General features: G+C 57.1%; 1 protein-coding gene across 1 annotated transcript in view; it reads right to left on the bottom strand.

The window, feature by feature from the left end:
* ACOT7 (acyl-CoA thioesterase 7) overlaps positions 1-27427 on the bottom strand; it is a gene marked incomplete at its 5' end in the record, with an annotated part of 90835 nt that overhangs the window by 47874 nt on the left and 15534 nt on the right. Inside the window, 5 exons of the mRNA XM_082662416.1 lie at positions 716-802; positions 8489-8603; positions 13857-13948; positions 17867-18023; positions 24677-24794. Of these exons, the coding sequence (XP_082518542.1) occupies positions 716-802; positions 8489-8603; positions 13857-13948; positions 17867-18023; positions 24677-24794 (569 nt within the window). The remainder of the gene's footprint in view (positions 1-715; positions 803-8488; positions 8604-13856; positions 13949-17866; positions 18024-24676; positions 24795-27427) is intronic.

The following is a 27427-nucleotide window of genomic DNA, read 5'->3' as shown; positions in this document are numbered from 1 at the left end:
GAGGAGCGGTGCCCGGACTCCACCACCCACACAACTTCTGCTAACGTCTAAACCACTTAAGAACATTTCCCCTTATGTTTTTCTTTAAAACGACTTGTTTTTTAAAGTTTACTTTGACCTCATCTGAGATGATAATCTCCATTAAATTACGGGTTTGATGTGCTACTTATATTTTCCCTAAATCACACAAAAAAATAATTACACACTGTTAAAGTAAAAAGTGTCCCTCTGGAGCCTGGAGCTAAGTCCTCTTGTGTTCCAGCCGTGGTTCCCAAGCTGGGAACTTCAAGGCCTGTATTTTCTAGGTGGAATCTGATTAAAGGAAGAAGCACATGCAAACGCCAGAGGCAAAAACATGCTGAATTAAGCCCTCTTTCTTAGCGGGTCACACTGTCACTCCCTGGTGACTTCACTGTCCCCCAAAGGGCCCTGCCCTGACCCACGGGCCGCCACTAAACATCTCGTGGCCATGAGCTCCACGTGGGCTGCGTGTGACCCTCCCTTAGAACTGTCACCCATCTGACTTTCATTCCCAATTTTGAAAACAGGCGCCGACAGGATTTCAGCAATTTATTATGCAACCTCTTAAAAGTTTAAATGTACACTTCATTAAACACAAGAGCCTAAACTGGGTCAGATGGCAGCATGGCCTCCTGGGGGGAATTAACAAGGAACCAGGAGCAGGAAGGGGACAGCAAGAGTCACTGGTCCTTACCTCCGTGCACAAAGCCGTGCAGGGTGCAGTCGGAAGGCCCCACCAGGTGGATCAAGCTGGACTGGCTGTAGCTGACCGTGTTCGGCTCTGGAATCACAAAGGAGAGAGATTAGGCCACGGGACCAATCGATTCCCACGGCCAAAGGGCCCAACAGTGGCGACAGCGCCCTGATGTTCGCAGGGTCACCGAAGGCTTCCCGCTGTCATCACCTTAGGTGGGATTTCTCTAAGGAAAACCGTGGTCTCAAAACGCTCCAGTCCGTGAGGGGGGAAGGCTTTCGAGGATTAATTAGCCACTCTGCTAGTGGGTCATGACACTACTCCCTGGGGACACCAGTGTCCCCAGCGAGGCCCTGCCCTGACTCCCGAGCAGCAACTGAACACCTCCTGCCTATAAGCCCCCAGGGTTGGTATGACCCTCGCTTAGGAGACAGTCACCCACCTGACTTTCATTCTCAAGTTTGTGAACAGGCACTGACAATATTTTAGCAATTTATTATGCAACTTCTCAAAAGTTTAAATTTCGACTTCATTAAACACAACGGTAGGTGGAGACACGGAACTGGACAGAGACGCCACAGACGTGCATCCCTAGACCTCATCCTGGGACTCCTGCCAGCCCTCAGTCCCGACCCGGCCCCGGAGACACTGCACCGAAAGGTGTGCTGGCCTTTCCTCCAGTGTCCCCCGTTCATCTTCCCAGAGCACCAAGTCTCTGGGGGCATCCCTCACCCACGCGGCACTGCTGCTGCTGAAATATCTGTAAGAGGCTGCACTTCAAAAAAAAGATGAAGGCTTCTCTGGTGGCGCAGTGGTTGAGAGTCCGCCTGCCGATGCAGGGGACACGGGTTTGTGCCCCGGTCCGGGAGGATCCCACATGCTGCCAAGCGGCTGGGCCCGTGAGCCATGGCCGCTGAGCCTGCGCATCCGGGGCCTGTGCTCCGCAACGGGAGAGGCCACAGCAGTGAGAGGCCCGCGTACCGCAAAAAAAAAAAAAAAAAAAAAGATGAAATAAAGCCCCATCTCCAGAAACCGATACTATCCCTCGACACAGACTCTTCCAACGGGGTGGGTCTTCTGAGCAGACCCCACTGCTGTGCCTGCTTCCACCTTCCCAAAGCCTTCCGGGAGGGATGACGCCCGTTTGTTTCCTGCCCGGACAGCTGGCACTCAGAAAGGGTAGCCCCTTCCTGCCCCAGCAAGCCCAAGCTGCCGAGGAAGCCAGCCTGCCGGCCCCAGAACGGCTGGGACAGCCTGCAGGTGAAGAAAGGTCCTTCCTGTCTCCGGCGGTGGACAGAAAAGTCTGTGCAGGAAGTAACGCTGCTCAGGAGCCAGAAGGGGCGCCAACCCTGAGGTCGGGGCCTGGGTCTCTTAAGTGCCGACAGTTGCCTCCGAGACTTTTTCTGATGCTTCTCCACGTGGGATCTCAGACTGTGTGGTTGCCTGAAGGGGTCACGAAGTGGGAAAAACTGGAGTTCCGGTGAGCTGGGGCCTTAAGGATTGACTTCCAAACTCAAGGTATTTTCTATTTGTTCTCAAGCCTCACGGCTTAGACAGGTTTAGACTCAAGCTGTGAAGTGCCGTCTGCTCTGAGAAGCCCCTACGGGAAGGACTCAAGCATCTCCGGACGCTCTCAGCCGGAAGGGCCCTCGGCTGTGTCAGAAGCAATGAAGCGGCTGCAGCCTGGGGTGCGGGGTGGGATGGGGGGAGGGGTCTCTCGTTATTATCCACAGTCAAGTCCCACCTCCGGGGGTTCTGGTGACCGGCCTGCTTCCATGGCTCAGTGTGACTGGCAGAGGCGGGCGCCAGCCACCACAGGAGGTCCCAGCTCCCCCCCCCGCCGGGTGAACCCTCAAGCCGGGGACGTCGAAAGCAGCAGCCTGTCGCGGCGTCAGGAGCTGGTGGTCAGCAGCTGAGTGGAGAACTCCGTCCCGAGAGGCCACAGTCTGAGGACTCGGCCGTCCAGCCCACCCACCCGCGTGTGGGCCCCGTGAGAGCAGGTGTGCAAGGATGCTATCTAAAACCAGCCAACAGATGACAGGATGACTCCAAAGGCTCTGGGAGGGGAGCTCCAGGGTCCCCTGGCGTCCCCGGGGATGCAGACGACCGGAGGGAGGAGATGCTTCCTCTCTCAGCTGCCTCCCAGGCCCCGGGGCGTCCAGAATGGCCTGGACCATCCGAGACCATCTGGGCCTCGGGTAATGTGGCCGGACACGCTGCGCGGGATGAGAAGGGAGGCCCTGAGAAGGCGTCCAGAACTCTGCCCTGCCCGGTTCCTAATTTCACTCCAAGTGGAGAAGACGCACCCGAAACCCTCCTTGTGCTCAGGAAGTGCGGGTAACAGCCCCGGCCAGTCAAGGGTGCACCCAGGGCCACGCCTACTCTGGCCTCGGGGCTTCAGATGGCCTGGGGAGACGGGGTGGAGGGGCACAGCCCAAGGGCCACAGAGGATGCCAGCGAAGTCCCTCTGCCACCAGAGCCATCAGAGAAACACTCCAGGCCAGCGCTGCCAGCCCACGACACCCCTGATCTCCAAGGACTGTCTCCCTTGGGCCTCTCTCTTCAAAGGATAAACAGGCCCCCAGAGCCCCGGGGTGCCCTCCTGTGCTTTCTTTGCTTTGGGTCCCAGTAGCTACTTTACAGAATGAATGCAAACGAAAAGCCTCAAGCCTGGCCTGCTCTCGGGAGCTGCTCTGACCAGCTGAGAGGTTTGTGTGTGCACGATGACGAAAGAGTTTTTGAAAATTTCCAACAATGGAAATAGCATACAAAAATCTTTGTCATGTCAACTATCTACTTATTCGAATGACAAGCCACTTGAAATGACTATAACAACCTGGTCAAAGAGATGCCCCCCACCGTTCTGCAGTCATGTTTAAAGTATCAGTCAAGCCGTGTCTAATGATTCAGTGTGCTTGGAACTGGCACTGATGAGCTTCCAACGAGAGAAAACACCACAATTCTGATGGGAAAAAAAAATACACCTACGCACCCAACACCCAGGTCCTCCTATCCTGGGCTGTGGCCTGTAACTCAACGGGGCTCTGCAGGGTGGGACCGTGTCTGTGGGTTCACAGCCCCTGGATCAGGCACTTCCTGTCCTCAGTGGCCTTTCCCCCGTTCTTCACGTCCTGTTTCTTAGGGGAACTACAGGGAAACGTGAAGAGGATCTTCGAAGTTCAAGGTCAAGGCACAGACACCTGGGGCTTATCCGTGATCGCTGCCAGCACTGCCTTAACGAATGGATGGTGGGGCTGGACAGGATTCCACGTCGCTGTCCTTGAGGGTGAGGTGTACCACGTGTGACCAGAAGACAGGACTGGGCAGCCCCTCTCCTCACCCTCCCCCGTGCACGGCTGGACCACGTTTCCACCCTCTCCGCTGCACGGCTGCTCTCCTGCCACAGGAGAGTGAGTGGAAGTGCTGCATCCAGGCCCAAGCCGGCAAAACGCCCGAGAGGGGAGCCTCCCTGCTCTTTCCCCTCCCGAGGTGCCCCGAGAGCTACCTGATAAAAGGTGTGGAGCTACAGGACCAAAGGGCCTGAATCCCGAGTCCCCACCTCCTGGAGGAGATCCCCCGATTAGGAGTTCACAGGAAATAAACCTCTACTGAGTTATTAGGAGCTAGGAGTTTAGAGTGTAAGCAGCTACAATGACCTTGACTAATGCAGTGCCTAATCTTTGAACCTGCGATTTCAAAATGAGGTCCAGAACCTTAGTTAGGTCCCCAGGGCAGCCAGAGACGAGCACAGAACTCCCTCTTCCGTGCTTGCAGCCGACGAACCTGAGGCACAGAAGGGCTAAGTCCCCACGGCGCAGAGCCGGGATCCAAGCCCAGAGGTCCGGCTCCAGACCCTGTATTCCTCCTCCTGCCTCCCCAACGCCCCCCAGGTCAAGTGCTGCTGGGAGCGGGGTGACGGGGCCTGGCCAGACCCTGGGGAGAAGGCTCTCCCACCCAGCGCAAGCCCCTAACGGGCACCAAGCACTCTTAGGGGCGGCTCCGGGCTGATCAGCCTGCGGGGGTGGCCGGGCACTGGCTGACCTCAGGGAGGCAGGGTCCAGGGCCTGAGCAGGGATGAGGGGTGGGTGTGACTCACCAAGACCCCGGCTGTCCCGGTAGTGGGGACCGGACTTAGAGGTGAACACTGCTTCAAACACAAAGGCCGGGGAAGAGGCAGGGCTGGTTTTTTAAGATTTATTTTTTATTTACTTATTTATTTTATTTACTTTTGGCTGCGTCGGGTTTTAGTTGCAGCACACAGGACCTTTGTTGAGGCATGCGGGCTCTTCGTTGTGGTGCGCGGGCTTCTCTCTAGTTGTGGCGTGCGGGTTTTCTCTTCTCTAGTTAACGGCACGCGGGTCCAAGAGCGCGTGGGCTCTGTAGTTTACGGGACGCGGGCCCTAGTTGAGGCGCGTGAGCTCAGTAGTTGTGGCGCACGGGCTTAGTTGCCCCGTGGCATGTTGGATCTTAGTTCCCTAACGAGGGATCAAACCTGCATCCCCTGCATTGGAAGGCGGATTCTTTACCACTGGACCACCAGGGAAGTCCCAGGGCTGATTTTGTCATAAACCCAACAGCTCTCAGAAAGATGGTGGGTCACGTGGCCAAACAGTCCCTACACGGTTAAAGCTGGACAACTAATGGCCATGGGTTGAAGAATTCAAGGTAATTGTATTTTGTCTCATCAGATGGAGAAAACAATAAGAAAAATTGGGCCTGTAAAGAACTCCCAGACTCTCTGAAAAGACACCTGAAAGAGGAGGTTGGCCCCTTGTGGGGATTGCTAGGCAACAGCCACAGAGGCTGAAATGTGATTCTGGTTTCAAAAGTAACAGGGAGCGGCAGGTCCAGAGGGCCTTGCCGGCGCGAGGCGGGTGGCAACTCTCGGGCCAAGCCTGCCTCATCAGGGCGGGGCGGGGGTCCTCCCAGGAAGGGGGAGAGTGTTAGAAGACCCCAGTGACAAGAGCACACTGTAGTATTCAAAAAGTCCAGAGAATGGATATGTGACTTCCTTAAGAAGTGGTTAAAAGCCAGTCCCTATTGCTGAGAAAGATGCAGTTTTTTTGTTTGTTTGTTTGTTTTGTGGTACGCGGGCCTCTCACCGCTGTGGCCTCTCCCGCTGCGGAGCACAGGCTCCGGACGCGCAGGCTCAGCGGCCATGGCTCACGGGCCCAGCCGCTCCGCGGCATGTGGGATCTTCCCGGACCGGGGCACGAACCCATGTCCCCCGCATCGGCAGGCGGACTCTCAACCACTGCGCCACCAGGGAAGCCCAAAGCTGCGCTTTTATTAGGGCCAGAAAAGGAAAAAATAAAAGCTTGTAAAAACCTATCAAGAAACCTTGAGATTGAGAAGCCACTTTCCACTAATCTCATTAGAGAACAACAGATCCCGAAAAACATCATGGATCAGGTTTACAATCAGAGGATGGCAAACAGAAATTATCTCATGAAGGAACTTAAACTGACTGAAAACCCTGAGTAATCTTAGTTCCCCAGTCAGTCAGTCAAAGGAGTAAACCAGGATGAACCTCATGCCTCTCACAGCTCAAGACTGAGCCTTCGGCCCCAGCCTCCATGCAGCACTGGCCAGTAACCGCCCAAGGACAGGTGGGTCCAGCCCCCAGATGCCAGCCAGCACCTCTTCTGAGCCCCCCTCTTTGCTGCTTTTGGGCTGACACTGTCTCTACCCTTCTGTCTCTTACAGAATTCGGGGTCCTCGTTGGATTTGGGGCCCTCCCCACGTTTGTGGGTAACACAGGACGACCTCATCTTGAGGTCCTTAACTTGATTCCACCTGCAAAGGCCCCTTCTGCGAATAAGGTCACAGTCACAGGGCCCAGGGACTGGGCGAGGACCTGTCTTCCAGGGTGAGGAGTGCTGCCTTTGGCCCGCTCCAGCCTCTCTCCCAGGAACGCGCCCGGCACCGAGTCTGTGCCTTTCCCGAGGCCCCTCGGCCCCTCTGCGTCCCTCTGCAGTCCTCCGTGCCTTTGCCTGACCTGCCTCCTGAAAGCAGAGGCTGGGCCTGAGGTTGCGGCCTGATGGTGGCATGTGTCCCAGCGCCTGGCGCACTTGAGCCATCACAAGAGCCCGCAGGCCGGGCGCCACCGTCTATTTCCACTTTGTTGTGAAAAGATGCAACTTTATCAGGTTTCATCAAAACAGCAACATTTTATTATACCAATAGGTTTCTCTTTCCTTCCTTTTTTTTTTTTGGTGTTTGTTGAAAATGCAGAACAGTGGACTTCCCGGGTGGCGCAGTGGTTAAGAATCTACCTGCCAATGCAGGGGACGTGGGTTTGAGCCCTGGTCCGGGAAGGTCCCACACGCCACGGAGCCACTAAGCCCGTGCGCCACAACTACTGAGCCTGCGCTCTAGAGCCCACAAGCCACAACTACTGAGCCCGCGTGCCACAACTACTGAAGCCCACACGCCTAGAACCCGTGCTCCGCAACAAGACAAGCCACCGCAGTGAGAAGCCCGCGCACGACGACAAAGAGTAAGCCCCCGCTGGCCGCAACTAGAGAAAGCCCGCATGCATCAGCGAAGACCCAATGCAGCCAAAAATAAATAAATAAAATAAATAAAAAAGCAGAACAGTAAGGACACCAACCTCCAGTGCCCTGGCCTTCACTGTGGGCAGGTGAGGGTGGCACTCAGGAAGGATGAGCATGAGGGGAGCCCTACACAAGCCGCACAGACACTGCCAGAGGTGCCAAGCGCACCCCCGATAAATGACAGAATCCGAAACCCAGAAAGTCCTGTCCTAGTCTGCACGCCTGCGAGGTGTTCACCCGTCCCGACCCCCTACACCCACCCTGATGCCAAAGGTGGGCTGCAGCCAGGAAGGCAGGCGGGCGGGCAGGCGGAGCTTTCTCCAGCCCCTGCACTAGAGCTCACCGCGCTCCTCCTTAGCGGCAAGCGGGCAGAGCCCAGGGCACATGGAGCAGCAGAGGGACGCCCTGGGGCCAGTGCTCAGACGGCAGTCCAGGACCAGATCAGGAGCCACAGCACCCACGCGCAGGGCCCCTGAGGAGTCGCTCCGGGACCCAACATGGAACGTGGACACTCATCACAGGAGCCCGGCCAACATGGGGAGGTTGAGGGCGTGCAGCCCGCTCTCCACACGGTAAGACGTGGTCACTGTGTGTGCAGAGGAGGGTGATGTGCGTCACCAGGCCCCAAGGCCCCCAGGCCCAGCCCTGCACGGTGTTCTGGCAGGGACTCGGGAACCCTCCCTCACCTGTTTGGACTGTGGAGGCGTGTCCTGTTAAAGCCGACAGCCCGGACTTACAGGCACAAGGATGAAGACTGGAAGGCAGCAGCCCCGGGCGCTCAGAGTCTGTCTAACTTGAGGCCGCGTCTGGGCGGCGGGCCGGGGAACAACAATGTGGGAAACGCTGCTGCCCTTCTGTCTTTTTCATGAGCTGGAAATCCCGTCCAGAACACACTCTCAGGCGAACTTGGGGGACAAATTCTCCGTGGCCAGGCGTGCGTCCCTCTGCCTGGGCAGCAGGGCCTCTCCCCACGGGGGCCTCCAGGTCAGCACTCTACGGGAGCAGACGCACCGAGGCCTGCGGGGTTGTCCCCCCATCCCCATGGTCGGCTGTGCGACTGGGAAGGGGCTTGCAAGGTGCAGGGCCAAGGGGACAGTACTCCCGGGACCCCAGGGCCTGTCCCAGGAGACAGCACCAGGGGACGCACCGGCCCAGGAAGAGGACGCTCGTGAAGTGGCTGCGCTGCCTCGGCCCCGGCCCACACCCCAGCTCCTACCTGGGTTCAGGACGGGCTGGATGATGTCCCCGTTCCGCCACGTGGTCTCCATGCGCTCCAGCTTCTGGGCCTCGTAGCGCTTGCGGCCCTCCTCCTCCTGCCCCTGCCGGGAGTACTGCGGGGGGCACGGGAGAGGGTCAGGTCCGGGCCCCAGGCTCGGCTGCTGTGCGCGCTGCCTTTCTGTGACTGGAACTGTCTATTCTTTCTCTGATAGTATATGTTTAATATAAATAAGGAAAATATCATGTATTCTTCCCCCTGCAAGAGTGCCTGGGTCAAATGTTTGCGTTACGTCCTCCCTAGAATTAGTTTCATGCCCGGGTATAAATAAAAGGTACTGCCATGCTGTATGTGAAGTTCAAAGTCATGGTATTTCCTCCTCTCCCTGTATCCTCCTACCATAATTTATGTGATGGATCCGTCATATCTGGGCCTTTAGTTTGCTCCCAATTTTTGACCATTAAAACAATATCAGGGACCTCCCTGGTGGCGCAGTCGTTAAGAATCCGCCTGCTAATGCAGGGGACACGGGTTTGAGCCCTGGTCCGGGAAGATCCCACACGCTGCGGAGCAACTAAGCCCGTGCGCCACAACTACTGAGTCTGCGCTCTAGAGCCCGCGAGCCACAACTACTGAGCCTGCGTGTTGCAACTACTGAAGCCCACGCACCTAGAGCCCGTGCTTCGCAACAAGACAAGCCACCGCAATGAGAAGCCCGCGCAACGCAATGAAGAGTAGCCCCCGCTCGCCGCAACTAGAGAAAGCCCGTGCGCAGCAACGAAGACCCAATGCAGCCAAAAATAAATACATAAATAAATGTATATAAAAAAAAATCATACTGACAATCTCAGCCACTTACCATGTTATACCTACCCCATTCCTTCCTGGGATTCTTTCCTGGACATAGAACTACAGAGTCAGGGAGCCCCAGGAAGGCTGCACACCCTCTCCCACAAACAGGGAGAGGAGGGAACAGGTCCCCGTGTGCCCCTAACACTGGGCAGCCTCACTCTGCTGACTCCTGGCCAGCTGACACCCACCAAAGCTAAAACAGCCCCCCTGACGCTTTCCTAATGGATCACAGGGGTTCTGACCCAAGAAGTTAAAAATAAAGGTGACAATCAAGGTTGGCACAATGGAGAATGTCGGGCCCTCTGGTGCCCACCGTCCTGGGGCCCAGTGTAGGGAACACCCCCTACCCTGGGATCCATCAGACAGGCCCGGGGTCCACAGGCCCCCTGACCGGCCTCACCCTCCCTGCTGACCCCTGCCTAGCCGCTCTCCTTCTGATGGGCTCTGACTGCTGCCCTTCCATCCATTCTACCTGCATCTCCTGCTGAGCCTGCGGAATAGCCGCCAGGCTCAGGGCCCCGTGTGCTCCTCTCTGCCCCCTGCAATTTCAGACCTTCTTCCAAAAGCCGCTTTTAAACATCTTGCTTTTCCTGCTCGTGGCTCTGCTCCAAAACTGCCCAGGTCTGAACACATTCCGTGGCTTAATTACCATTATCTTGGGCTTGCGACCCCGTCTCTAAAGGAGGCTGTGAAAGGAGCTGAGTGGTTTGTTCAAAAGAAACAAAGCATGGTGAGTATTCAAGTCGCCGTGGACAAAGCCTCTTCCTCCATAAACAGATGGTTCCCCCACGTCCCACCACACAGAGCAATGCCTCTAAGTGTAGAGTTTGTGCTGTGCCTTTCTAGTAAAACTCAAGGATGTCTTACGTGTCCTCAAGAAATGCCTTTTTAAGAGACTTTTGAAAAACGAGCCAACCTCCACAGTCTAATAAATCCTCGGGTCCAGCACACTCCTCAGACCTCTGCAGTCACACGGGGACCGATGAGGGCCCCGGTCCTGACACGGGCGACGAGGACCAAGAAAACGCAGGCTGTTCACAAACAAACGCCTCCTGCTGGCTTTAAATCTGGGGACAACATCATGGGAACATCCTGATGATGGGCTGGCACTCAACTCTCACCCCCACGGACTCATCAAACTCAGCTGTTTTGAAGCAGGAGACAGCTAAGCTCAAATGTCCAAGGCAACAGTCAGTGCGAGCCTTTTAACTCAAGCTCATGTTTAGACACCGATAAAAACCAGTGTCCACTCTCCAATGGCCCCCAGCCTCTCGGGGGCCACAGCTGTCCCCGGCCACCGCAGGGGTCTCTTTTTCCATCACAGGGCCACTGAGGTCACTGTTCCCTGGGGCAAGAGGTGGAGCAAAGTGACAAAGTCCTCACTGAGTGACACTGCAGGGGGGGAGGTGGGCTTCCCCCAGGGAGACGCACACATGTGGTCGGTCTACACACGCACATGTATGTGTGACAGCGGGTGTGTGTGTGTGTGTGTGAGATGCGTGTTCTGTGTGTGAGATATCTATGTATGTGTACGTGTGAGATATACGTATGATCAACCTGTGTGTAATATATGTGCATGTGTGAGACGTAAGATACACACGTAGACAGAGAGACGTAAGTGTTCTTAATAAATGACTGCTACCTGTGAAGGGTCGGCAGGGGGATGCTGGCAGGACATAAGGAAGTCGGATGGTCGAGCTACCAGCACCTGAGCATAAATGCCCACGAGAGCCAGACCCGAGCTTTCCAGGACCCGGTATCGCATGACGAGCTGCGCCGTGCCAATGAAAAGAGCAGAGTGAAACATTTCAAATGAAATGATGAAACGAAAATAGTTCGAATCATCTGAAGGCTTATACGTGGGCCTAGCATGTGTGGGGGGAAGAAAGTGCAAATAAACATTAGCAATGGCTGCAGCTGGGAGCCGTGTGGCTTCTCCCATCTGGAGCTCTCTCTGCACCCGATGGGAGGCTTCCGACACTCGCCTCTAACACGGGCAGAGTGGATATTTATGTCTTATCAAACTCGGCTAAACAAAGGGAATGGGAAAGCTACCGGGGTCTCCGCCAGAAGGTGGGAGGGAGGGCAGGGGATGAGAGGGGTGATACAGAGAGCTGCCCTGTCCCTGCAGGGACAGCGGAGACTGACACTGCCCACCCGCCCCTCCTCACTCCCCGCCACTGGCTAAAAACCCACTGGCTCTCAGCACTCAGGCCCCTGAGAAGCCAGAAGGAAACAAAAGCTAATGTGTTTGGCCCAGGAATCTCCCTTCAGCAGCAACCCCTTAAGATCCACCATGTGGTGCTGAAACCAGAGATATGGCCTGCTAGAGATTTCTAAACTGTGTAGCATCTGAAAATTAGATCAGTTAAATAATGTGCCTGAGTGTTTACATGTGATGTGGCTAATTTAACACCAAGTGCTTAGTGGGAAAGATGAAAGCAGGGGTTAGCATGCTTGTAATCTCTAAAGGGAACCGTCACTGCGCCTCAGACTCACGCCTGCTTCTTGGGTTTGAAAACCCCTCAGTTAGTGCTGCTTGAAAATGATGCAATTTCCATCTTGCCAGCAGCAGAGAGGAGAGCAGCTCCAGGAAGAATGGGGGCGGGGTGGGGGGAACACAGAGAGACAGAGACGGAGAGAGAGCTGGAGAGAGAGACAGAGAGAGAGAGAGACAGAGGTGGGCTGGACTGAAGGCCAATGTTCTGGGTTGAACGGTGTCCTGTCAAAATTCCTGTCCACGTGGGACCTGTGCATGTGACCTTTTTGAGAACTAGGGTCTGTGCAGGTGTAATTAGTTAAGACACGTGCACACGCACACACACAGACAGACACACACACACACACACACACACACGGGAACTCAGCCAGATGACAAGAGAAGCAGAGGTTAGAGTGATGCCCCCACAAGCCAAGGAATGCCTGCAGCCCCCAGGAGCTGGAAGAGGAAGGAAGGATCCCCTGCAGAGCCTCCAGTGGGAGCCCAGCCCTGCCCATGCCTTGATTGTGGACTTCTGGCCTCAGAACTGGGAGAGAATGAACTCGGTTGTTGAAGCTCCCCAGACTGTGTCACAGCAGCCCCAGAAAACTCAAACAGGTGGGAAGCGTGGGAACCATCCGGCTCACACCCTGGCCCTGAGCGCCCCTCTCTCCTCACACGTGGAGGGACAGGTGCCACCGATGCTGGCCTGGTGCTCCTGGCACTACCGCCCTGCCCTCAGGGTACCAAACCCTGGACCACCAACCTGATGCAGACCAAGGTCTAAGCACACTTCCTGTTCTGCATGGAGAGAGCTCCTGCTACCAAGATTCTTTTTTAAAGTCTAGACTAAACGGCAGCTGGAGCCCAGCAGCTGGTCACCCCCCAGGAAAACGCCCCGCCGGAGCCTGGACTGCGTCCATAGAGGCCCAGGCAGGGTCCCAGGTCAGATGTGAGCTGGCACAGGGAGAGGGCAGGGAACGCCCCCGGGCTGACATCCGCAGCAGCACAACGAGCAAGCCCCCCATCACCCCAAGTGACCCAGGCCCACAGGAAGGTGCGCAGTGGGGGAGACGGGGTGGGAAGGGCTTGCAGTGGGGGGGAGGGGACAGGGACCGTTCCTCCGTGTGCTCTATACCAGGGGTCCCCAACCCCCTGTTAGGAGCCAGGCCGCGCAGCAGGTGAGCGGCGGGTGAGCGAGTGAAGCTTCATCTGCCGCCCCCCATTGCTCGCGTTACCGCCTGAGCTATCCATCCATCCCCCCTTCCACGGAAAAATTGTCTACCACGAAACAGTCCCTGGCGCCAAAAAGGCTGGGGACCTTTTACTGCTCTATACAGCTCCTAACTGGCGGGTTCCCAGTTTTATTTTTCTTAAAAGTTTCTTCTACAGATGTCTCGACCACAGAAAAATGCTCCCTGAGGGCAGACACTGCTAAGGCAGGCCCCGGCCCTCTGAGAACGGCCCTCCCTCACAGGGGTTAGAGCAGAGCACCAGGCCTCTGGGGAGAGCCGCTCAGGGGTGTCCTCGGGACATCCTGGGCCAGGGGAGCCACGCGAGGAGGACTGGGGTGCCGTTAGGGAAGGAGCTAAATCCCTCTATCAGCCCAATGTGCCCCCTCCAAACGCCTGCCCCCCGAGCCTGCCTGCAGCGGGGCCCCCGGGAGTGAACATGGCCAAGTCTCTTCACCCAGAGATGCCACTGTCCACAGCAAAACCAAAATGAGAGGAACCAAGGCAGGAAGCAGACACGGCAGGGGGAGAGAGCGGGGCTGAAGCAGAGACGTCCCAGCCTGTGCCCCCAGGACTGGATGCCCGGCACAGCCCCGTCACCCGCCTTCCCTCCGGCCAGGCTCCTCTGGGAGGGGTGTCCGCGGGGCCCAGGCCAGCCCCCACTGGCATTCCCAGCATGAAGGATCCCAGGAGGGACGCCCCTTCCCATTGAGCCTCCTGCTGCAGCCCAGCCCTGCCCGATGCTGCTCTCCTAGGACCCGGGCCCCTGCCACCCACCCGGGAGAAGTGGGAGGGGCCTCCTTACCACCACCGGAGGCACCTCCAGGACCTTGTCCACGTTCTTCAGCGACAGGGGCACATACCACAGGGTGGCCTTATTGGTCAGCTTTTTGGTACCTTCAGAGAAGACAAACACGTGAGTGATGGCTGGGAGCCGGCAGGGCGCCGGGCACAGGGCAGGCAGGGCCGATGCCACCTCTGGCCCCCACCCCCAAGGCCTTCTTCAGCCGTGAGGTGCACGTGTGGGCACAGACCGGGGAGAGGCATGGCCTCCAGCCTGCCCCCACCCTGAGGCTGCTGGAAAGACTGCAGGTCACCCGGTCTAAGCCTGGGGGGCCTGGGCCTGTCGGCTTTCTAGCACTTTCTAACTCGGAAGGCCCGCATCTGGAGGGCACCGACTCCAGACAGGCCTCCCGGGAGCCTCCGGAGCGAGAGGGAGGGAAGGGCTGTGGGGAGGGGCAGACTGGCCACCAAGAAGAGCTCCGGCTGGACAGGAAGCAGCTCATGGACCTGAGGCGGAGGGGCGGTGGAGGCAGAGCCCACCCAGGCAGCAGGGCCACAGCCCAGAGCACAGCCATGGGGTCGGCTCATCACAGCTCTGCCCCCGCGGCCCCTCCCTTCCCCAGGGCCACCTCCTTCCAGGTGGGAGGCGCCACACCAGACACTTTTGCTGCTGGTGACTCAGCACTCCAATGCAGAAGCTTCCAAATGGGGGCTGAGAGAGGGCGGTGGGCTGCTGGCTTCTGCTCTGGGCTGAAGGACAGGAAACAGAACCTTCTTTGGGGCTCTGAGCCCAGCCTCAGGGCAGAGTGGTGCCGTCAGGGCGGGAGGCCTGTCTAGGCTGAAAACCATGGGCCAAAGGAGCCTGCAGATCACTTGGTCCACACCCCTCACTTGTACAGGAGGAGCTTGAAGCCCAGAGAGGTCAAGGGGATTGCCTAGGCTCACACAGCAACTCGACGCCATTCTGAGTACAGACCCGGACCTCCCAGGTCAGTAATTTCAGAGAAGTGTTTTCAAGGAGGCCTTTTAGAGTTGCTTCTTCAACATGGACGATTCCCAATGTGGTGGCGATCAGGAGAACTGCAGGACAGAGAGAGGAAGTGGAGAAGCAAGGAGCAGCCCGGGGGCGGGGGGCTTGCCCTGAAGTCCCCCTCAGTAACTCACTTCCTACCAGTTCCTTCTGACCTGCCTTCCCAAGGCGAACCTGGGCCTTCAGTTTCCTCCCCTTAAACGTAGCCCCGAGGACCAAGCCAAGCCCTGGCGGGTCAATTAGAAAGAGGGTGAGGCCCCTGGCGCCCAGGCCTGCTCCTCATGCCAGGATGTCCACCGCTCTGCCCGGGCTCCACGGCACCACCAGGACCACAGGCAAATAACACGGAAAAATATCTTCACTACACTTTGACAGTGAATCTGACAACCTGCTTTGGGGAATAAAGATTTCCTGTTTGACTCAGCTAGAGCCAGCCTGACAAGCTGGTTTCCATGGAAACCCCAAGTGGCCCTCCTCCAGACCCAAATGAACACCGTGGAGCAAATAAGGCAAAACACGCTAATTGTACTTTATCATTTAATAAAACCATCAAAAGACAAGTGCAGTGCTAGAAACATCTACTCTGAAATCTTGAGAGCTCCCAGCTCTTTTCTGGAGGGATTCGCAGCAATCACGTCCCAGTTAGCTTAACATTGTGACAGTTGCCGGAGATGAATGAGCAAAGGTTTGCTGGTTGTCTGCCTGGGCGCATGCTCGCCCGGCTGCCTCACGGCAGGCGGCAAGGCCCCGAGCGGGGGGGACGCACAGAACGGGGGCTCTGCCCCCTGGGGTCTCAAAACACGGAGACGGCACACGAACAGCTTCAGGGTTCAGCCTGGTTGCCTGTCTGTCCGCCCAGCCCGGTCTCCCCACCTGTCCGAGTCCACCCGCCCACCTGGCCCGTGTTCACAGAGCACCTGCTGGGCGGCCCTGCCCCGGACCAGGCGGCCACGTGGCCTGCCCTCGTAGGGCTCCCATCCTCGTGGACGCGCGGGCAGAGATGCATCAAGACAGGAAGGCCTCGAGACACAGGGTCCCAGAGTAAGAGACTCACACAGATCCAAACATGGAAAGACGGAGAGAGTTTGAGAGACGCACAGACACGGTGCTGAGACCCAGAGAGGGGCACCCGGATGTGAGAGTAAGGGAGGGGGCGCCCGGCCCTTCAGCAGGGGCTCCAGGGCAAGGCGGGCAAGGTGACTGAGACGTGTAGAGAAGGCACAGCCCCAGGGCTCCAGGTCTCGCCGTCCCCATCCTGTGATCCGGCCCTGGGGTCTTCCCGGGGCCTCGCCCCCTGCACCCCATCTCGAAAGGCTGGGCAATGCTGGCCGGCGCCCCTGTGCTCTGAGCTTGGTCCCTCTCACGAGCACAACGCCCGGCCCGCTGTCCCGAGAGCCCGTGCTCCTCAGTCACTTCTCTCCTTCTCGGGGCAGCTCAGGCTCTGCGTGTCCATCCTTCAGGGTCAGGGCGGCTGGGGACACTGGCGGGTGCGGAGCATCCTGACTGCGGGGCGGGGGCTGTCATCTTGCCACCACAGCTCTGGGCAAGCGCTGCCTGCCTCCTGCCCGCTCCTGCCCCCAGAGGGGGGATCCCGCAGAAAGTGGGCTGGGGCACGTCCTTGTAGACAGGCCCGCTTCCCCTCAGCGCAGAGGCCCAAATCTTCCTGACTCATCCACTCCTTCATTCATTCACTCATCAGTGACTGAGTCCGCGGCTGTCGTGAGCCAACGGGAAAGCACGGCCCTTTCCCCTCTTGTGTCAGGAGCAGGGAGGCTCAACCCCCAGCACAGCCCAGGAGAGCAGGGCTGGGTCACGTGGAGGGGGGAGGGGGGGATGGGGGATGGAGGGAGGGGCCCGGAGGGGCCCACCCCCGCCCTGCCCTGGGCCTCCTCCCAGTGGGTTGCCAGCCCCAACGTGGGGAGTCAGGGCCAGAGGACCCCTTTCTGTGCCACAGCCCGAGACCAGCATCCAAGGTCCCTTAGATGCCAGAGCTTTCTGCCAAAGACCGGGCTCAGGCCACAGACGCAGGACATGGGGCACAAGCCCACTGACCGCTCCCCACCCCCGCCCCAGGCCGTGGCTCGGCTTAGTCGTTCCCTGTGCAGTGGCTGGGCCTGCTGCGGTCACCGCAATGCTCCAGATGAATAACTGAGCTCCTGGCCCGTGTTGGGGAGAAGCCTGGAGCCCGTTAAAGATCTCTGAGCACAGCGCTCTGCAGGCAGCCACGGCTGAGGAGAGGGCATCGGGAGGAGGGATAAGGACCCAGGCAGCTCCTTCCTCTAGAATGAGCACGGACTCTCCTCTGGGTGCGACAGCGGGTGGCCTGGGACGAAGCAGTGGGCAGTGAGGGGCCCAAGGGGCCTGCCTGCCTCAGCATCTCCGTTATAAAAAGCAGTGACTGTGAACCGAAGCCACACTCCCCTGCAGTGCCCAGTGGGAGGGTGAGAAGGGGTTTCCATGGTTACCACTCCGAGGAAGAGAATATTCAGATCAAAGCAGAGTCAAAGGTTCGCCCAGGGAGCTCCAGCCTAGGCCTGCCTTGCGGGGCCCAGGGGAGCAGAGCAGAAGCCAGGGCAGCGCCTTCCAAGGGGCAGCAGCTTCCAAGGGGTAGCAGCTCCACCGTGCAGGGAAGGGCAAGGTGGGGGCTGGGGAGATGGCAGGGGGGCCGGAGGGCGGCACGCGCCCTCCCAGCCCGTTCCCACCCTTCTGCCCGGACCAGCTGGCCGCCAGGCCCCTTCCTCCCCAGGAAGGCAGGGGGGCCGTACCCTGGGCTCGTTGCCTAACTCGTCTGCGCCCCCGTTTCCCCGTCTGCAAACGAAGCGAGGACGGCAGAAGTCCCTGCTCACAGGTGGAGGCGGAAATGCAGGGAGGTCACCCAAAGACAGTGTTAGGACCATCCAGGGGCAGTCAGCCCTCAATGGACGTGGGCTGCGGCTGCTGCCTTATTTCTACTGTCACCGTTGCTCCCAACCCCGCAGGCGGGCTCAGCAAGAGGAAGTTACCTGTGAGGATGTTTTCGGACATCACGTGGACCTGGACCTCCACTGAATGCTTGGAGGTGTAGGTGATTTCCGCACTGACGTGGGCCACCTCGCCGATGCACATGGGCGACAGGAAGTCCGTGCGCTCCACCTGGGCCAGGGCGGCCACACAGCACTCCTGCAAAGACCAGAGGCGGGTCAGCCTCCCACGAGGCCCCACCCTGGACACGCTCCCCCAAAACGGCCCTCGGTTTTTTCCCCACTGTTAAAGTAACGCAAGTTATTGCCACCACACACTCCTACGTGCAAAACCAGGAGATGAGGCACTGCCCGAGGGCAACCCGGCAAAGCAGTTGATACAGGCGGTTCTGAGTGGTGGGGTTCCGAGCAGCCTGTTTCTTTTTTCTGACTTTTCTACAAAAGATACGTATTACTTGTATAATGAAACGTGGAAAAAGGCATACATACTTATTATGGAAAATTTGGGAAGTACAGAAAAGGAGGGAAGATCCCTCCTCCCATCCAGAGATAACCATGGTTTCTATTTTGGGATCTTTCTTTCCAGGCTTTTTGCCCCAAGAACAGGGGTTTTACTGGTTCACTTGTCTGGCTGCCTGGCTCCTTGTTTTGCAGTTTTCGTCACAGGTAGCTGTCACTTACAGTCATGTATAGTTGTCATACATAGCCTCACGTAGTTGTGCAAGCACTAAATACACACTTTCACAATCTGCTCTTTTCACTCAACAGGAGGAAAAATAACCTGCCCGTGTTGTGACAAGCTCTTAGAAATCACAGTTCTTCTCTTTAAATGTTATTTATCCTTCAAATAGGCAACCCATTCTCATGACTCAAAATTCAAAAGGAACAAAAGAGTTTATGTCCCCGGCCACCCAGGACCCCTGGGTAACTGGATGGATGCAGCCAGTCAGCACATGCACGTGGGGTCCAGTGGGATCCACTTGGGAGCTCACATTCTATGAAAGTGAGGCACTTACTTCCTCATTTCTTTTCTTGACACTTTCTACGACTTCCACTTCACGATACTCCATTGCAAAGATATTTCTTAACGGCCAAATAAAATATTCTTTCATTGTTAGATTTGTATCAACCTCAGTTGTCTCTTATTATAAATAACCCTGTGATGAGGGTCCTTTTAGTTAAGTCATTTTCAGTATTGGGGATTGTTTCCAGGGTGGAAGGGACAAACATTTCGGTAGGTGTTCCCAAAGTGCTTCTCAGAAGGGCAGAGTGCTTGACGTGGCCCCAGCACTCCCGCACCAGCACTGAAAATCAGCTTTTTTTTACGTTTAGTTTTTATTGAGGTAACATTGGCTTATATCATCGTGTAAGTTTCCTGTGTAACAACGTTATATTTCTACTGTATACCCTACAGCGTGCTCACCACCAAAAGTATAGTTTCCATCCATCACTAGACAGTCGATTCCTTTACCCATTTTGCCCCTGGGCCACTCCCCCACCCCCCTCTGCTAACCACTGCCTTGTTCTATCTATGCATTTTTGGTTTGTTCGTTTATTTTTTGTCTTTTATATTCTACCTATGAACAAAACCATCAGGTATTTGTTTTTCTCCATCTGACTTATTTCACTTAGCATCATTCCCTCAAGGACCACCCATGTAGTCACAAATGGCAAGATTTCATCTTTTTTTTTTTACCTCTGAGTAACATTCCATTGTGTGTGTGTGTGTGTATACCATAATTTATTTATCCACGCATCCATCAATGGGCCCTTAGGTTGCTCCATGTCTTGGCTGCTGTAAATAACGCTGCCATGAACACAGGGTGCAGATACCACTTGGTATTAGCGTTTTCATTTTCTTTGGATACATACTCAGAAGTGGAATAGCTGGATCATATGGCAACTTTATTTTTAGTTTTTGAGGAACCTCCAGGCTGTTTTCCACAGTGGCCGCACCAGTTTACATTCCCACCAACAGTGCATGAGGTCCCCTTTTTCTCCACATCTTCACCAACACTGGTTATCTGTTGTCTTTTTGATAACAGCCACTCTGGCAGGTGTGAGGGGAGATCTCACTGTGGTTCCGATCTGCATTTCCCGGATGATTAGTGATGTTGAGCATCTTTTCATGTGCCTGTTGGCCATCTGTATGTCTTCTTTGGAAAAATGTCTATTCAGTTCCTCTGCCCATCTTTTAATCGGGTTGTTTATTTTTTGTTGTTGAGTTGTATGAATTCTTCATATGTTATGGAATCAGCTTCCTTTTCATCCATGCTAACCGAATGACACAAAAGACCATCTTACGTGTGAGCCACAGGACCGTGGATCTTCACTGCCAAACACGGCACCGGCACTTTTTGGACTTTCCACCAGAAACCAATCAGGGTTTTTAGGACACTGGACAGCATGGGTACCCCTGGGCTGGGTGGGGAGCAGGGAGCAGATGGGCCCACTCTCGAGGGCCTGTCGGTGCCGTGCCAGCGCTGGACTTCACTTTTCCAGCTGGTCCCCACAGCACCCCTTCTGCAGGGGTTGGAGATATTAAGCTTGTAGGTGAGTCAGTTCAAGCTCTGGCATGTCTGCACTCTTCCCACCGGCCACCTGCCACTACCTGTGGCACCAAAGCACAGCTCTCCCACCTGCGCGAGAACTCACCTGACACCTGGCAAACATGCAAATTCCCTGACCCGCCCCAAACCCACAGAACCTGCCTCTTTGGAGGGACGCCTGGGGACCTCCATCTTCACCCCTTCCCCCGAGATCCTCAGACACACGGGGGTCCTCTGATGGTTTCTGTTCCTATAAATGTCCTGGAATCAGCTCTCAATGCAGCAGAGCACGAGCTGAGCAGGCAAGTGCAGCTTGTGGCGTCCCCCCTCTGACTTGCCGGGGCCCTGTCCCCCCACCCCCGCCCCACACAGACATGTCACCCCTGACGCTAGAACAATGCGAGGGAATTGCTGGGCGTCACCCCGAGTACATTTGTGTGGCTACAGCGCCACCCACTGGCAGAAATCTGGAAAGGCAAGTGCGAAGTGGGGGGGGCAAGAATGCGGGGCCAGCCTCTAGGCCACTTCTGGAACTATCCAAGCTCCGCCTGCAAGACCCAAAACGAAATAAAGCAGCTGTCTTTGTTGGAGGGTGGCTAAACTATGGGATGGATATGTCCGCACACAGGTAACACTCCTATACGTTAATATTTTAAATGGAAATGCAGCTCGTTTCTTCTGCCTTTAAACATCTGAGCCTTAGATGGACCCCAGCCTTTTTAAGGCTACAGAGGCATTCCTTCACTTGTGGTGGCATCTGTGGAGCCAGGCCCTGCACTCGGTGCCTGCCCCTGGCCTGGGGTCTGGTTGGGGGACGGATGACAGATAGGCACGTGGCAGGTGCTCCGAAGAGGGCAGCGTGAGGTGTGGGGGGTGGGAAGTGGGGTTCAGGTGCCGATGTGGGAGGGGCAGCTGCAGGTGAGGGGCTGAGACCTGGATGCTGAGGTGTCAGGCAGGAGAAGGTGTGGGGTGCAGACACCCCAGGCAGAGGGGAGGGCAGGGCGACCCCGGGGGAGCTGGAGGCTGCTGCTGAATCCATGTCCAGCTGGGTGTGGACGGCACAGGCTGGGACCCAGGCAGCTCCAACTTGACTGGGAGCTGCCGTTTCCCGAGACCTAGCGGGCCACCCCAGGCACTCCATAAAGACTTGTGTGACCCAGAAATTCAAAACACAGGCTGACAAATGTTTATTCAGTGTGAGCGTCTCCAAGCTGTAGGTGTCTGTGGCTCCCAGCGGCTCAGACACACCCGTAAGTCCCTGCTTCGGGGCGTAAACTAGGAGGAGCGGCCCCGACCCGGAAAGCAGCCGTGAGGGTCTGATCAGCATCTAGCCCAAGAAGCACCCCCTGCCATGCTCCCGAAGGCAGCCTGAGCTGCACTGCCCATTGGGCAGAGATGCCTGGAAAACCACGGGCCTGGGCTCCTGAGGGCCACGGGGCTTTGAGCCGGGACAGCAGCTTCAGAAGCAGAGCCAGAAGAAACAGGTCTGCGCCCTGGACTCAAATCCCAGCTCTGGCACTAGCTCTTGACCTGGTCTCTCTGCAAAATACAGATAATAAATGGTACCAGTGACTGCCGCCAGGATTCAAGCGGATGCTGTGTGGAGAGGCGGGGTGGTCTGCCCTGCTCTCACAGAAACGTAGGGATCGAGGTCCAGAAAGGTTAACTCCTACTGCTCTTGTTATGTGAGCTGCACCTGCCCCCTCACCCACCCAGGCCCTGTCGGCTGATGCCCACTCAGAGGATGCAGCTCTGTGACCTTTGGGAGCCACATGACTTTTCCGGGCCTCCGTTTCCTCACCTGCAAAGTGGGGTTAAGGAGATTGCCCAGGTAAGGAAGGTCAAGCACGCAGTGTGGCCACTGGTGCATCGTAAGTGTGCATTAAACAGAAGCTCTCCGCAGACAACTACTCCAGACACACAGCTAATGGGAGCCCACTGCGTTCCAGACCTTGGCCTAGATGCTAAGGGAATCCAGCAGGGAAGTGACGGGCAAAAGTCCTTGCCCTGGTGGGGCTTACATTCTAGTGGGGGAAGCAGCCCAGAGCTAAAGGAGCAAAACGCAGCGTGCCAGGAGGGACAGTGCTGTGGACAAGAGCTGGGAGCAGTGAGGGAGCCGGTTGTCGGGGACGTGGAGATCGTATTTACGCAGAGACTGGAAGGAAGAGGGAGCCACGTGGGTCTCTGGGGGAAGAGCGGTCCAGGCAGGGGAAAGGGCCAGTGCAAAGGCCTTGGGGCAGGAATGCTGGCGTGGCCCAGGGGCATGACGAGGGGAGGGAGTAGGAGCCGTGCCCTGACTTCACACAGGACGGGTTTCTCTGGCTGCTGCTGGACAGCAGACCAGGGGCAGGGAGGCCTGTTAGGAAGCTGTTAGGCAATCTGGGCAGGAAGCGGCAGTGGCTCGGCCCAGATGGCGGTGGGGCTGGTGTGCAGTGTTCGGACCTGGAACTATCCACAAGGTGAAGCCGATGGGACTGGATGCCAGGGTCCACGGGTGGGAGGAAGACGGGGTCAACGGAGGCTCCAGAGGCCATTTACTGAGCAGAGGGAGGCCGTGGGAGAAGCAGCCTGGGAGCAGGCCCCGAGTGTGTTTTGGGGCCCACCCAGGTCGAGGGCGGATTAAGCATCCAGGGGGAGCCAGCCAAGAGGCACCAGCTGGACAGAGGACCTCGGGGCTGTGTCGTGGTACTAGAGCCACAGGCTGGATGAGGCCACCAAGGGAGTGTGGGTGGCAGTGCTCCCGGCGCACCCAGAGCCCCAGCAGAGCCATGCAGAGGCCAGCCTCAGCCCCCCGGAGCTGCCTGGGGCTCACGCCCCCTTCCTGAGCCTGGGATTCCAGATCGCTATCTTGGGGCCACCAGCCCAGAGGCATCTCCCGGCCAACAGGCCAGACCTGCACCCCAGGCTCACTCTGGGGAAGGAGTGAGAACGAACAAGTCTCGGGCAAGTATCCAAGCTCTCTGGACCTCAGCTTCCTCATCTGTGCAGTGGGGATAATACAATAACCACCTCGACCTCTAAGGGGTGTCGTGAGGACGACACAAGCTAAATGCTACAGAGCTTTGCAAAACCCTAGGTGGTCGCTGAACTCTGGCGGTAACCAAGGCATTGTCACCCACTTGGCCTCCCTCCCTCCCCAGTCCTGGGGCTCTTCCTTCCCAGCGTCCAGCCTCTCTTGCCAGGCCTGGCTGGGACCCTCACCGTCTCCCTCTCGGAGGGTCTACCAGGGGTCCGGCCCCCACCTCAGCCCCTGCCCCTCGGGCTCAGGCCTGTCCTCACAGTCACCAGAGGGCGCTCTCTGAACGTGGCCGGGTTTGCCCCAGAACTTCAAGGGTGAACTCTTAGCAGGCGGGAGAGCCCCTTCCTCACATGGAGGGCCCCCAGCCCAACCCACTCTCACTCCTCCCCAGGCGAAGGCCCCCAGGCCCACGTCCACCCACACACACTCACCCCGGCTCGGTTCATTCTACACACGTGCAGTGCTGCACACGCATGCGCACACGCACAGTCTGCGCGGGCGTGGAATCGGCCTCTGGGCCTGGAGGACAATGGCACAGCAAGTGGCTCGCCGGGGCCCCCAAGTGCCCAAGGCCTCAGGCTTCCTTGGAGTCTCTTCCGTGCCTGCCCGGTGCCGAGTTGGCAGTTGGGGTACAAGACTGACTCCTTCCCCCAGCACCCGAGGGGGGCTTCAGAGAGAACGACAGGTCCCACAGGGCTGGGGGCCGGGCAGAAGATGATGGGCTGAATGCCCCGCAGCTGCCCTGAAGCCTAAAGCCACCAGCCTGGCCCTGTCTGGGCGGCGGGAGGAGAGCCGGCACCATCGCAGGAGTCTGTGCGGGCCTCTGCGGCCCGGAAGCCACCAAGGGGAGAGCCCAGACTTGCCTGTGGACCCAGGGTCAGTGGAGCAGGGGAGGGGTCCGGGTCCAGGCGGTGTGACACCCAGGATTAACTGCCGCCCATGGAGGCTCTGGGGGGGCTGGGCCCCCGGGGGCTCAGGAAGCTGACTCCCTGAACACAGCGGGAGGGCTGGAAAGGTGGCTCTGTCAGCTGGCAGCTCTCAGCTGAGTTTTTGGAGGTCCCCACCCCTCCTCGCTGAGCCCCAAACCAACTGCCAACGCAAGGGGTCCCCAGTCCAGGGCCGGAGCTTCCCAAAACCCCCCAAGGCCCGGGGACCGGGGCGGGGAAGGCTCCAGGCCTGGCCTCCACCCAAACTCCCTTCCTGACCCGACAGTGGACAGGGCTGCGGCACCGCCAGAGGGGACGCCAGGCCCCCAGGGCCCGGGGTCTTCCACATGACGCTCACCCCGTTCTGGCTGTTGCAGTGCCGGGTGCTGATGATGGCCCCTGCCTCCTCGATCATCTTCAGGATGGTTCCTCCGTGGACGTTGCCGGCCACGTTGGCGTCATCCGGCCGCATGATCCTGGGCGGGGGGGGGGGGGGAGAAGCAGCACGGTGAGTCTCGGGAAGGACGCCGCTCGTGAACAGCAGCAACCCCGGGGAGGGGCAGAAGGTCCTCCAAAGGGCCCGACGGCTCCCAGAGAAGGAAAAAGAACTTCCCGCGTGTTTGCTCAGGGTGGGTGCTGATCTGACAGCCAGACAAGGGGCTGCAGGCTCGTGTTTCCATGTGTCTCCACCTTCCTGCCCTAGGGCCACAGGCACCCGGCCTGGCAGGTACCAGGAAGGGTGGGTGGCGGGGACTTTCCGCAAAGGCCGTGAGCGTGGCAGCAAGGCGACCCGGCTGTGGGGCGCCCAGCGCACCTGCCCCTCCTGGTTTCCAGGACTGCCAACGACCAGCAGAGCTGAATGAGCACAAGGACACGGGCTCCGACCCCTTGGAAAATGGACAAATTCCCAGGACCACCACCTCCATCAGGAGTCCCAGGGGAGCTGGCCTCGTGCGGCCACAGATGTTCTGAGAACTGGAAACAAGTCGCAGCACCCAGACCCATCAGCAGTGAACGCCCGCTCGCCACCTGCCCCTGGGCTCTGAGAGAGCACCAGAGGGGCCCGATTCCCTGGGGTTGAGAGCTGGGAGCTCCCCAAGGTCAGGAAGGACTGAAATGCCACCCCATTTCCTTGCCGTGGGCAGTGGGGAAGCGCCGTGAAATCTGCGGAGTCCCAACAGGCCAGCGTTGTGCTCCTACCTTGGGCAACCCCAGAGAGGTTGGCACTTTCCCAGACTCCAGTCTGGCTGATGGAATCTGCCCGCACCAGCCTCAGGCCCAGAGACGGGTACCAGGCAATGAGCGAGCGTGCGGTTCCTAGGTGCCCAGCATCCCTGGGCCCACCCAGCCTGTTCCGACCCACTGGCTAGCGTGGCCTCCGAGGCCGGACCCCCCACTCTGGGCCACGGAGCTCCACTGCCCTCCGGGTCTGGCTGCTTTCAGGCAGACTCAGAGATGGTTCCTGGCTCCCACTCTTACTAGCTGGGTGACCTGAGCAAAGCTGCCCAAACCCTCACTTCTCCGCTTCCTTGTCTGTAAAAGAGGAAGCACAGCACCGCGTTTGACGGTGGGGAAGACTGAATCACTCGAGACAGTGCAGATGACAAGCTCCGTGGCTGTGCCTGGCACGCGGTCAGACTCAAACGTTCACCAGCACTTCTCCCCTCTTCTCTGAGTGTCAGCCAACTGACCGCAGGAAGGCTGGAGGCTCCAAGAAAGAGCCGTAGCTGCCATTTTCTGGAGCAAATGAGCACCGACATCCTGGGGTGACTGACAGCTGTCTGTACCTGTCGCCCATCCCCAAATGTCACCCCCTCATCCTGGGGTGCGGGCATTCAGGCCCCCTGCTTCTCACCTGCATCACTGGCTCAGGGGCAGCCACGACGGTCCCCAAGCAGTGACCAGGGGAACCCCCGGAGCACAGGAAAGAAGCGTCACTTGGCTTATCAAATGTTCATTTTAAAAGACTTTTACATCAACTCAAAATAGATTAAAAACTTGAACACAAGACCCGAAACCATAAAACTCCTAGGAGAAAACAGGCCTTAGCGATGAGTTTTTTAGATTTGACACCAAAAACAAAGGCAATAGAAGCAAAAATAAACAAGTGAGACTACATCAAACTAAAAAGCTTCTGCACAGCAAAGGAAGCCATCAGCAAAATGAAAAGATAACCTGTGGGATGGGAGAAAACATTAATATCCAGAATACATAACGAACTCGTACAACTCACAGAATAGCCAAACAAACCAACAATCCAATTAAAAAATGGGCAGAGGATCTGAATGGACATTTTTCCAAACAGGCACATGAAAAGCTACTCAACATCATTAACCAGCAGGGAAATGCAAATCAAAACCACAATGAGGGGACTTCCCTGGTGGCCCAGCGGTTAAGACTCCTCGCTTACAAAGCAGGGCACGTGGGTTCGATCCCGGGCCAGGCAACTCAAGATTCCATACGCCGTGTGGTGCGGCAAAAAAATAAAAACATTTAAAAAAAAAATACCAACACAATGAGATCTCACCTCACACCTGTTAGAATGGCTATTATCAAAAAGACAAGAAACAAGTGCCGGCAAGGATGTGGAGAAAAGGGAGCCCTTGTGCACTGCTGATGGGAGTGTAAACTGGTGCAGCCACTGTGGAAAACAGCCTGGAGTTTCCTCAAAAAATTAAGACTAGAACTATCATATGATCCAGCAATCTCACTTCTGGGTATTAATCTGAAGGAAATGAAATCACTCTCTTGAAGAGATATCTGCAGCCCCACATTCACTGTAGCATTATTTACAGTAGCCAAGACATGAAACAACCTAAGTGTCCACTGATGGATGAATGGATGAAGCAGACATGGTGTGTGTGTGTGTGTGTGTGTGTGTGTGTGTGTATAATTCAGCCATAAAAAAGAAGGAAATCCTGCCATTTGCAACAACACGGATGGACCTTGAGGGCAGTTAAGATCCATTAGATAAGTCAGACAGAAGAAGACAAAAACTACTTCATTTTCCTTATACGTGTAATCTAGAAAGCTCAAACTCATAGATACAGAGAACAGACTGGTGGTTGCCAGAGGCCGGAGGGGTTCCGGGGGGATGGGTTAAAACAGG

This window comes from Grampus griseus (assembly GCF_964374135.1).
Source record: "Grampus griseus genome assembly, chromosome: 1".
NCBI lineage: Eukaryota > Metazoa > Chordata > Mammalia > Artiodactyla > Delphinidae > Grampus > Grampus griseus.
Note: the sequence above shows the minus strand (reverse complement) of the source record. Positions and strands in the feature narration are given on the sequence as shown.